This window comes from Taudactylus pleione, unplaced genomic scaffold, assembly GCF_031769625.1.
Source record: "Taudactylus pleione unplaced genomic scaffold, aTauple2 ptg001907l, whole genome shotgun sequence".
NCBI classification, from domain to species: Eukaryota; Metazoa; Chordata; class Amphibia; order Anura; family Myobatrachidae; genus Taudactylus; species Taudactylus pleione.
In genome coordinates this window covers 342,347-354,576 of record NW_028286304.1, presented here as the reverse complement: position 1 = coordinate 354,576, position 12,230 = coordinate 342,347, and the positions used below count along the sequence as shown (strand labels likewise).

Here is a 12,230-nt window from a genome sequence, read left to right as displayed (position 1 = left end):
CTCACAATACATAAACACATCTTACATGTCACAGAAATTACTACATTTCCTCGTTACCACCCAAAGTCACTCGGCTTTCCTCAAACACAGAAACTCAGCATAGACTGTCTCTCACACGGTAATATAACATTACACAGGGACTCAGCATAGACTGTCTCTCACACGGTAATATAACATTACACAGGGACTCAGCATAGACTGTCTCTCACACGGTAATATAACATTACACAGGGACTCAGCATAGACTGTCTCTCACACGGTAATATAACATTACACAGGGACTCAGCATAGACTGTCTCTCACACGGTAATATAACATTACACAGGGACTCAGCATAGACTGTCTCTCACACGGTAATATAACATTACACAGGGACTCAGCATAGACTGTCTATCACACAGTAATATAACATTACACAGGGACTCAGCATAGACTGTCTCTCACACGGTAATATAACATTACACAGGGACTCAGCATAGACGGTCTCTCACACGGTAATATAACATTACACAGGGACTCAGCATAGACGGTCTCTCACACGGTAATATAACATTACATCCATCCTTTCATATACCAGGGACAATGTATAACACCAGTTTGGCTTTCCCTGTCCTATCATCTCCAGTTCTTCCCCAAACTTGCTGGGTATTGTACAGGTCTCCAAGTGCACAGGCCGTACATGGTCTCCAAGCGCACAGGCCGTACATGGTCTCCAAGCGCACAGGCCGTACATGGTCTCCAAGCGCACAGGCCGTACATGGTCTCCAAGGGCACAGGCCGTACATGGTCTCCAAGGGCACAGGCCGTACATTGTCTCCAAGTGCACAGGCCGTACATGGTCTCCAAGTGCACAGGCCGTACATGGTCTCCAAGTGCACAGGCCGTACATGGTCTCCAAGTGCACAGGCCGTACATGGTCTCCAAGTGCACAGGCCGTACATGGTCTCCAAGTGCACAGGCCGTACATGGTCTCCAAGTGCACAGGCCGTACATGGTCTCCAAGTGCACAGGCCGTACATTCAAACGGGTCTCCCAAATTTCAAAACTGCGCACAGCACTTTAAATACAAGACGGTAAAATACAATTTCACCCACAAATCTACAGTACATGGTGTCCTGCGCCTACATTGTACCTTTCAGAAATGGCACGAGGGTTAAACCCTTCAGTGCCGCGGAGGCCATTTTCAGCACGTGTGGTCGGGCTCCAGCCACATATATCTATCTAGGAACCTGTATACACAATGGTCCATTGTCCTCAGAGGATGAAAGAGAACTCCATTATAGCTGCCTTCTGCTCCTACATCCCCGAGAACCCGATACCTCTACCTGCCTCTCACCTCCGCCATGCTGGGCTCCTCCTCTCGGTGTACGCTCAGACTCCCCGTCCTGAAACACAACAAGCAGCGTTATCTGACCACCATTCTCTACCGGCAGTATCTTCTCACACATCCCAAACACCCCATATGTAACGTGACCACCCAGCTACTGTATACTCAAGGAGCCTAATGTGCACCAACCTCCAAACACAGAATACTCTAACCACACACACCCATAGGCTACCTAGGCTATATACATCACTATCAGGTAATAGTATAATACAGTCACCTATTGTGTCTCTATAAGAGTCCTGTACATCAGTCACTGTCACCTGGTGATATCTCTCCTCTATACACTCAGTAATCCTGGCTCACACTACCTAGGCTATATACATCACTATCAGGTAATAGTATAATACAGTCACCTATTGTGTCTCTATAAGAGTCCTGTACATCAGTCACTGTCACCTGGTGATATCTCTCTCTATATGTCACAACCGTGGAATTTAGGAGCTGTGTTCCCGGACTGGGCCTTGGATCTGTATTATTTGGCGCAGACGCTCGCTGGAGGAGGCTTGGCTTAATGAAGTTTCTCCGCATGAGAGGGTGCAGCGAACTGACAGGGGTTTGAGGAATGCGGCAGTAACGAGATAGCTAGGAAGCTGCGTGGAGCGGCTGGATAGCCTAGGGTAGACGTTGGTAGCTGAGTGGCTATGTGGAGCGGCTGGATAGCCGTGGGTAGACGTTGGCAGCTGAGTGGCTACGTGGAGCGGCTGGATAGCCGTGGGTAGACGTTGGCAGCTGAGTGGCTACGTGGAGCGGCTGGATAGCCGTGGGTAGACGTTGGCAGCTGAGTGGCTACGTGGAGCGGCTGGATAGCCGTGGGTAGACGTTGGCAGCTGAGTGGCTACGTGGAGCGGCTGGATAGCCGTGGGTAGACGTTGGCAGCTGAGTGGCTACGTGGAGCGGCTGGATAGCCGTGGGTAGACGTTGGCAGCTGAGTGGCTACGTGGAGCGGCTGGATAGCCGTGGGTAGACGTTGGCAGCTGAGTGGCTACGTGGAGCGGCTGGATAGCCGTGGGTAGACGTTGGCAGCTGAGTGGCTACGTGGAGCGGCTGGATAGCCGTGGGTAGACGTTGGCAGCTGAGTGGCTACGTGGAGCGGCTGGATAGCCGTGGGTAGACGTTGGCAGCTGAGTGGCTACGTGGAGCGGCTGGATAGCCGTGGGTAGACGTTGGCAGCTGAGTGGCTACGTGGAGCGGCTGGATAGCCGTGGGTAGACGTTGGCAGCTGAGTGGCTACGTGGAGCGGCTGGATAGCCGTGGGTAGACGTTGGCAGCTGAGTGGCTACGTGGAGCGGCTGGATAGACGTGGGTAGACGTTGGCAGCTGAGTGGCTACGTGGAGCGGCTGGATAGCCGTGGGTAGACGTTGGCAGCTGAGTGGCTACATGGAGCGGCTGGATAGACGTGGGTAGACGTTGGCAGCTGAGTGGCTACGTGGAGCGGCTGGATAGCCGTGGGTAGACGTTGGCAGCTGAGTGGCTACGTGGAGCGGCTGGATAGCCGTGGGTAGACGTTGGCAGCTGAGTGGCTACGTGGAGCGGCTGGATAGCCGTGGGTAGACGTTGGCAGCTGAGTGGCTACGTGGAGCGGCTGGATAGCCGTGTGTAGACGTTGGCAGCTGAGTGGCTACGTGGAGCGGCTGGATAGCCGTGGGTAGACGTTGGCAGCTGAGAGGCTACGTGGAGCGGCTGGATAGCCGTGGGTAGACGTTGGCAGCTGAGAGGCTACGTGGAGCGGCTGGATAGCCGTGGGTAGACGTTGGTAGCTGAGAGGCTACGTGGAGCGGCTGGATAGCCGTGGGTAGACGTTGGTAGCTGAGAGGCTACGTGGAGCGGCTGGAGCGCAGTGGGAAGGCTACTTAGCTAAACTAAGAAACTAGTTGCACTGGCAACTTGTGTGAGCATTGGGGATCCTTTTATAGTGGACACTGGGAGCTGACAGGCTGAGAGAGAAGGAGAAGGCTCCTCATTGGTGGAAGTGGGGTCACATGGGCAATCCAAGATGGCCGCGCCCATGGACCGGAGGACAGCGCTTCCTGGAGGTAGTCAGCGGGGACCAGCGGTGAGCAGCAGCCGGCGTGGGAGCAGCGCAGCAGCGGGACCCTCCAGAGGACAACAGCGTACAGCGCGGGAGCCGGAAGACAGCGCGGGTCAGCGCCCGCACAGGTAAGCGACGGGGTCTGATTCTGGGGTCTCCAAGCCGGCGTGTGACAGTACCCCCTTCTTCAAGAGTGGCCACCGGACACTTCCTTGGTTTATGAGGAAATTTCACATGGAACGCTTTGACCAGACGGGGTGCATGGACATCGGATGCATTTATCCATATTCGTTCCTCCGGACCATAATTCTTCCAGTCGATAAGGTATTGAAGACGGTTGTATCGACAACGGGAATCTAAGATTCTGTCAACTTCGAACTCCTGTCCCTGCTGTGTTTGAACACTAGAAGCTTTAGGCAGGACCTTCTGAAAATCGGTTTAAGACTAGTGGTTTTAAAAGAGAAATATGGAAGGAACTTGGAATGCGAAGAAATGGAGGAAGCTTTAACTTGTAAGCCACAGGATTCAGGACTTTGATGATTGGGAATGGACCAATGAATCGCGGAGCAAATTTAATCGAGGGTACTCGGAGTCTTAGGTTTCGGGTAGAGAGCCAGACCATATCCCCAGGTCGGAAATTTGGAATCGCTCGTCTTTGGCGGTCAGCAAATCTCTTGTACCGGGCTGACGTTTTAGTCAGAGAGGAACGAACCTTTTCCCAGATGTTGGAGAATCGTTGAAGGGACATTTTGGCCGCAGGCACATCTAATGTGGGAAGAAGAGGGAAATCTGGCACTCGAGGATGTTGACCAAAAACTGTAAAAAAAGGAGTTGAGCTGGTGGATGTGTGATAATGATTATTGTGGGCAAATTCGGCCCAAGGAAGAAGTTCAATCCAGTCATCTTGGGAGGAGGAGACAAAAGTGCGCAGGAACTGTTCCAGGTCTTGATTGACCCTTTCGGTCTGACCGTTGGTCTGGGGATGATAAGCGGTAGAAAATTTGAGTTTTACCTGAAGGGCTGAGCAGAGTGACCTCCAGAACTTCGCTACGAACTGTACTCCCCTGTCGGAGATGATCTCTTGAGGAAGGCCGTGGAGCTTGAAGATCTCTTTTATAAAGCTCTGGGCGAGTAGAGGTGCAGACGGAAGCCCAGTAAGTGGTACGAAATGAGCCATTTTAGAAAAACGATCCACGATAACCCAAATTGTGTTGTGGCCCCGAGATGGAGGAAGATCAGAGATGAAATCCATAGATAGGTGAGTCCATGGCTTAGATGGAATTGCAAGAGGTTGGAGTTGACCGTGTGGAACCCGCCGAGGTATCTTGTGTTGGGCACATTTGATGCATGAAGACACATAAGACCTGACGTCCTTTTTCATCGAAGACCACCAATAGGACCGCTGGATAAATTCTAGGGTTTTATCTATACCCAGGTGACCAGAGAACCGGGAAGCATGAGCCCAATGCAGTAACCTCTTGCGGAGTTCCGGAGCGACGAAAGTCTTCCCAACCGGGGGTATAGAAGATAGTTGAGTAGAGGCGAAGGAAGCGGAATTCAAGATTGGTTGGGGCTGCTCCATGGGTAGATCAGGGTTGCTCGTCATGGAACGGGAGAGTGCGTCGGCTTTGAGGTTTTGTGAACCGGGGCGATAGGAGACTTTGAAATTAAATCTGGAGAAAAACATTGCCCACCGGGCTTGACGAGGGTTCAAGCAATTTGCAGATTTAAGATAAAGGAGGTTCTTATGGTCAGTAAAAATGGTAATGGGGTAATGAGCTCCTTCTAGAAGATATCGCCATTCTTCGAGGGCTAGTTTCATGGCGAGTAACTCTTGATCTCCAATGGTGTAGTTCTTCTCTGCAGGCAAAAACTTCCGGGAAAAGAAACCACAGGGATGAAGTTTTTCATCTTTAAATCGCTGGGAGAGCACTGCACCGACACCTTCAGAGGATGCGTCCACCTCCAGGATAAAGGGCCGGGTGGAGTCTGGTTGCTTTAAGATGGGAGCGGAGATGAAGGCTTGCTTAAGAAGTTGAAATGCAGAGGTAGCTTCGACGGGCCATATAGTTGGATCTGCTCCCTTGCGGGTGAGGGCTGTAATCGGAGCTACCAGAGTCGAGAAACCTTTTACAAACTTGCGATAGTAATTGGCAAATCATAGGAATCTTTGTATGGATTTTAAGGAAGAAGGAAGAGACCAATCAAGAATGGCTTGTAGTTTTGACGAATCCATTTGAAGGCCTGTTCCGGAGATAATGTATCCTAGGAATGGTACACTTGAGACCTCAGACAGACACTTCTCTAATTTGCAAAACAGTTGATTGGACCGCAACCTCAGAAGGACTTGTTTGACCTGGTCTCGATGAGTTTGGAGGTCTTGAGAAAAAATCAAAATGTCGTCTAAGTAAACGACCACACACTTGTACAAGAGGTCCCGGAAGATTTCATTGACGAAAAACTGGAAGACGGCCGGAGCATTACAGAGGCCGAAGGGCATAACGAGATACTCGTAGTGCCCATCCCTGGTGTTGAAGGCCGTTTTCCATTCATCGCCTGGACGCATACAAATTAAAAATTATAGGCTCCTCTTAGGTCGAGTTTGGAAAAAACTGTGGCTCCCTTGACTCTATCAAATAACTCTGTGATGAGAGGAAGAGGGTAGCGATTCTTAATAGTTATTTCATTAAGACCCCGGTAGTCAATACACGGGCGCAAGCCACCATCTTTTTTTTTTACGAAGAAAAATCCAGCCCCTGCTGGAGACGTGGAAGGTCGAATGAAGCCTTTATTTAAGTTTACGTAATGTACTCCGACATGGCCTGAGTCTCAGGGAGAGATAGAGGATAGGTTCGGCCCCTAGGAGGATTCTTCCCGGGAATCAGATCTATGGGACAGTCCCAATCACGATGGGGAGGTAACAGGTCTGCGCTCTGTTTGCAAAAGACGTCCTGAAACCCATCGTAGGCTTTGGGCAGGTCTGTAGAATCCCGTACAACGGAAGATCTGATAGGTATTACCCGCTGAAGGCAACCTTTGAAGCAATTGGAACCCCAGGAGATTATTTGCATGGTGGTCCAATTGATTTGAGGTGAATGTCTCTGTAGCCAGGGTAATCCGAGGACTAAAGAATGAGAGGCTTTGGGAATCACTAGGAAGGATAGTTGTTCGGAATGGAGCACCCCAATGGTAAGTTTAAGTGGTGTTGTACAATGGGTGATGGTTCCACTAGAAATGCGACTACCATCGATGGCGGTTAAAATGATGACTCGAGGCAACGCTTCCATGGGGATTTGATGCTTCTGGACAAATTCAGTAGTGACAAAGTTCTCTGCCGCTCCGGAATCCAGGAGAGCTAATACAGCTTTGGAACCTCGAGGACACTTTAAATGAGCCTGGATGGTGGAATCAGACTTCCTTTGTGATTCAATGGCAACTCCTAGCTTAACCTCTCTTTCATAAGTTAGGAGGAGGCGTTTCCCGGACGAATGGGACAAGTTTTAACTAAATGTTCAGGAGATCCACAGTACATACAGAGGTTCTGCCTCCGCCTTTTCTGACGCTCCTCAGCCGATAAAGGAGAGCGGTTGACCTGCATGGGTTCTTCGCCCAGAGGAGAAGAGGGTAAGCGGGAAACTGGACGTGGCCTTCCACGATCAAATCTGCCTCTTTCCGAGGCACGCTCCCTGTGACGGAGATCCACCTTGTTGCAGAGGGAGATTAACCCATCCAAACTGGTTGGAAGGTCACGAGAAGCTAGGTCGTCTTTGAGCCGTTCAGGGAGGCCACTCCAGAAGGCAGCGATGAGGGCATCCTCGTTCCAATTGACTTCTGAAGCCAGAGTCTGGAACTGGACTACGTATTGGCCGACGGTCCTGCTGCCCTGACGGAGGCGTAGAATATCAGCTGATGCGGAGGTGGTTCTTCCGGGTTCATCAAAGATTTTGCGAAATGTAGCAACAAATTCGGGGTAGTTGGAGAGCAGGGGGTCCGACTTCTCCCAAAGGGACGAGACCCAATCGAGTGCTTGACCAGAGAGTAGAGAGATGATATATGCCACCCTGGTTCTGGCCGTCGGAAAGTTGGCGGATTGTAGCTCGAATTGGATTTCGCATTGATTTAAAAAAAAACCTGCATAATTTGGGGTTGCCATCGAACTTGCTCGGAGGGGAGAGCTGAAGACGAGCAGGAGGTAGAACCGGAGGAGCAGGTGACACCACAGGAGGAGAGGCGGCTTGGGAGCCAGCGGGAGCGGGATGAGCCAGTAAGGACTGGATGTTGTCCAGGCGTGACGACATATCTTGGATAAATTGGATCAGCTGAGCCTGAGAGGTCTCCTGTCTTTCCAGACAGGATAGTACATCCTGCGAGGCTTCTATCCCAGATCCTTGACCACTTGCCGAGTCCATCTGGCCAGTGCAAACTGTCACAACCGTGGAATTTAGGAGCTGTGTTCCCGGACTGGGCCTTGGATCTGTATTATTTGGCGCAGACGCTCGCTGGAGGAGGCTTGGCTTAATGAAGTTTCTCCGCATGAGAGGGTGCAGCGAACTGACAGGGGTTTGAGGAATGCGGCAGTAACGAGATAGCTAGGAAGCTGCGTGGAGCGGCTGGATAGCCGTGGGTAGATGTTGGCAGCTGAGTGGCTACGTGGAGCGGCTGGATAGCCGTGGGTAGACGTTGGCAGCTGAGTGGCTACGTGGAGCGGCTGGATAGCCGTGGGTAGACGTTGGCAGCTGAGTGGCTACGTGGAGCGGCTGGATAGCCGTGGGTAGACGTTGGTAGCTGAGAGGCTACGTGGAGCGGCTGGAGCGCAGTGGGAAGGCTACTTAGCTAAACTAAGAAACTAGTTGCACTGGCAACTTGTGTGAGCATTGGGGATCCTTTTATAGTGGACACTGGGAGCTGACAGGCTGAGAGAGAAGAAGGCTCCTCATTGGTGGAAGTGGGGTCACATGGGCAATCCAAGATGGCCGCGCCCATGGACCGGAGGACAGCGCTTCCTGGAGGTAGTCAGCGGGGACCAGCGGTGAGCAGCAGCCGGCGTGGGAGCAGCGCAGCAGCGGGACCCTCCAGAGGACAACAGCGTACAGCGCGGGAGCCGGAAGACAGCGCGGGTCAGCGCCCGCACAGGTAAGCGACGGGTCTGATTCTGGGGTCTCCAAGCCGGCGTGTGACACTATACACTCAGTAATCCTGGCTCACACTACCTAGGCTATATACATCACTATCAGGTAATAGTATAATACAGTCACCTATTGTGTCTCTATAAGAGTCCTGTACATCAGTCACTGTCACCTGGTGATATCTCTCCTCTATACACTCAGTAATCCTGGATCACACTACCTAGGCTATATACATCACTATCAGGTAATAGTATAATACAGTCACCTATTGTGTCTCTATAAGAGCCCTGTACATCAGTCACTGTCACCTGGTGATATCTCTCCTCTATACACTCAGTAATCCTGGATCACACTACCTAGGCTATATACATCACTATCAGGTAATAGTATAATACAGTCACCTATTGTGTCTCTATAAGAGTCCTGTACATCAGTCACTGTCACCTGGTGATATCTCTCTATACACTCAGTAATCCTGGCTCACACTACCTAGGCTATATACATCACTATCAGGTAATAGTATAATACAGTCACCTATTGTGTCTCTATAAGAGTCCTGTACATCAGTCACAGTCACCTGGTGATATCTCTCCTCTATACACTCAGTAATCCTGGCTCACACTACCTAGGCTATATACATCACTATCAGGTAATAGTATAATACAGTCACCTATTGTGTCTCTATAAGAGTCCTGTACATCAGTCACTGTCACCTGGTGATATCTCTCTATACACTCAGTAATCCTGGATCACACTACCTAGGCTATATACATCACTATCAGGTAATAGTATAATACAGTCACCTATTGTGTCTCTATAAGAGTCCTGTACATCAGTCACTGTCACCTGGTGATATCTCTCCCTCTATACACTCAGTAATCCTGGATCACACTACCTAGGCTATATACATCACTATCAGGTAATAGTATAATACAGTCACCTATTGTGTCTCTATAAGAGTCCTGTACATCAGTCACTGTCACCTGGTGATATCTCTCTATACACTCAGTAATCCTGGATCACACTACCTAGGCTATATACATCACTATCAGGTAATAGTATAATACAGTCACCTATTGTGTCTCTATAAGAGTCCTGTACATCAGTCACTGTCACCTGGTGATATCTCTCCCTCTATACACTCAGTAATCCTGGATCACACTACCTAGGCTATATACATCACTATCAGGTAATAGTATAATACAGTCACCTATTGTGTCTCTATAAGAGTCCTGTACATCAGTCACTGTCACCTGGTGATATCTCTCTATACACTCAGTAATCCTGGATCACACTACCTAGGCTATATACATCACTATCAGGTAATAGTATAATACAGTCACCTATTGTGTCTCTATAAGAGTCCTGTACATCAGTCACTGTCACCTGGTGATATCTCTCCCCCTATACACTCAGTAATCCTGGATCACACTACCTAGGCTATATACATCACTATCAGGTAATAGTATAATACAGTCACCTATTGTGTCTCTATAAGAGTCCTGTACATCAGTCACTGTCACCTGGTGATATCTCTCCCTCTATACACTCAGTAATCCTGGCTCACACTACCTAGGCTATATACATCACTATCAGGTAATAGTATAATACAGTCACCTATTGTGTCTCTATAAGAGGTCTGTACATCAGTCACTGTCACCTGGTGATATCTCTCTATACACTCAGTAATCCTGGCTCACACTACCTAGGCTATATACATCACTATCAGGTAATAGTATAATACAGTCACCTATTGTGTCTCTATAAGAGTCCTGTACATCAGTCACTGTCACCTGGTGATATCTCTCCTCTATACACTCAGTAATCCTGGATCACACTACCTAGGCTATATACATCACTATCAGGTAATAGTATAATACAGTCACCTATTGTGTCTCTATAAGAGTCCTGTACATCAGTCACTGTCACCTGGTGATATCTCTCCTCTATACACTCAGTAATCCTGGATCACACTACCTAGGCTATATACATCACTATCAGGTAATAGTATAATACAGTCACCTATTGTGTCTCTATAAGAGTCCTGTACATCAGTCACTGTCACCTGGTGATATCTCTCCTCTATACACTCAGTAATCCTGGATCACACTACCTAGGCTATATACATCACTATCAGGTAATAGTATAATACAGTCACCTATTGTGTCTCTATAAGAGTCCTGTACATCAGTCACTGTCACCTGGTGATATCTCTCTATACACTCAGTAATCCTGGATCACACTACCTAGGCTATATACATCACTATCAGGTAATAGTATAATACAGTCACCTATTGTGTCTCTATAAGAGTCCTGTACATCAGTCACTGTCACCTGGTGATATCTCTCTATACACTCAGTAATCCTGGATCACACTACCTAGGCTATATACATCACTATCAGGTAATAGTATAATACAGTCACCTATTGTGTCTCTATAAGAGTCCTGTACATCAGTCACTGTCACCTGGTGATATCTCTCCCTCTATACACTCAGTAATCCTGGATCACACTACCTAGGCTATATACATCACTATCAGGTAATAGTATAATACAGTCACCTATTGTGTCTCTATAAGAGTCCTGTACATCAGTCACTGTCACCTGGTGATATCTCTCCTCTATACACTCAGTAATCCTGGATCACACTACCTAGGCTATATACATCACTATCAGGTAATAGTATAATACAGTCACCTATTGTGTCTCTATAAGAGTCCTGTACATCAGTCACTGTCACCTGGTGATATCTCTCCTCTATACACTCAGTAATCCTGGATCACACTACCTAGGCTATATACATCACTATCATGTAATAGTATAATACAGTCACCTATTGTGTCTCTATAAGAGTCCTGTACATCAGTCACTGTCACCTGGTGATATCTCTCCTCTATACACTCAGTAATCCTGGCTCACACTACCTAGGCTATATACATCACTATCATGTAATAGTATAATACAGTCACCTATTGTGTCTCTATAAGAGTCCTGTACATCAGTCACTGTCACCTGGTGATATCTCTCTATACACTCAGTAATCCTGGCTCACACTACCTAGGCTATATACATCACTATCAGGTAATAGTATAATACAGTCACCTATTGTGTCTCTATAAGAGTCCTGTACATCAGTCACTGTCACCTGGTGATATCTCTCCTCTATACACTCAGTAATCCTGGCTCACACTACCTAGGCTATATACATCACTATCAGGTAATAGTATAATACAGTCACCTATTGTGTCTCTATAAGAGTCCTGTACATCAGTCACTGTCACCTGGTGATATCTCTCCCTCTATACACTCAGTAATCCTGGCTCACACTACCTAGGCTATATACATCACTATCAGGTAATAGTATAATACAGTCACCTATTGTGTCTCTATAAGAGTCCTGTACATCAGTCACTGTCACCTGGTGATATCTCTCCCTCTATACACTCAGTAATCCTGGCTCACACTACCTAGGCTATATACATCACTATCAGGTAATAGTATAATACAGTCACCTATTGTGTCTCTATAAGAGCCCTGTACATCAGTCACTGTCACCTGGTGATATCTCTCCTCTATACACTCAGTAATCCTGGCTCACACTACCTAGGCTATATACATCACTATCAGGTAATAGTATAATACAGTCACCTATTGTGTCTCTATAAGAGTCCTGTACATCAGTCACTG

The 12,230-nt window shown here is 48.3% G+C and overlaps 1 protein-coding gene across 1 annotated transcript in view; it reads right to left on the bottom strand.

Moving 5' to 3' along the window:
• MSTO1 (misato mitochondrial distribution and morphology regulator 1) overlaps positions 1 to 12,230 on the bottom strand; it is a 47,925-nt gene that overhangs the window by 14,954 nt on the left and 20,741 nt on the right. The window contains exon 4 of the mRNA XM_088465202.1: positions 1,337 to 1,385. Within this exon, the coding sequence (XP_088321328.1) occupies positions 1,337 to 1,385 (49 nt within the window). The remainder of the gene's footprint in view (positions 1 to 1,336; positions 1,386 to 12,230) is intronic.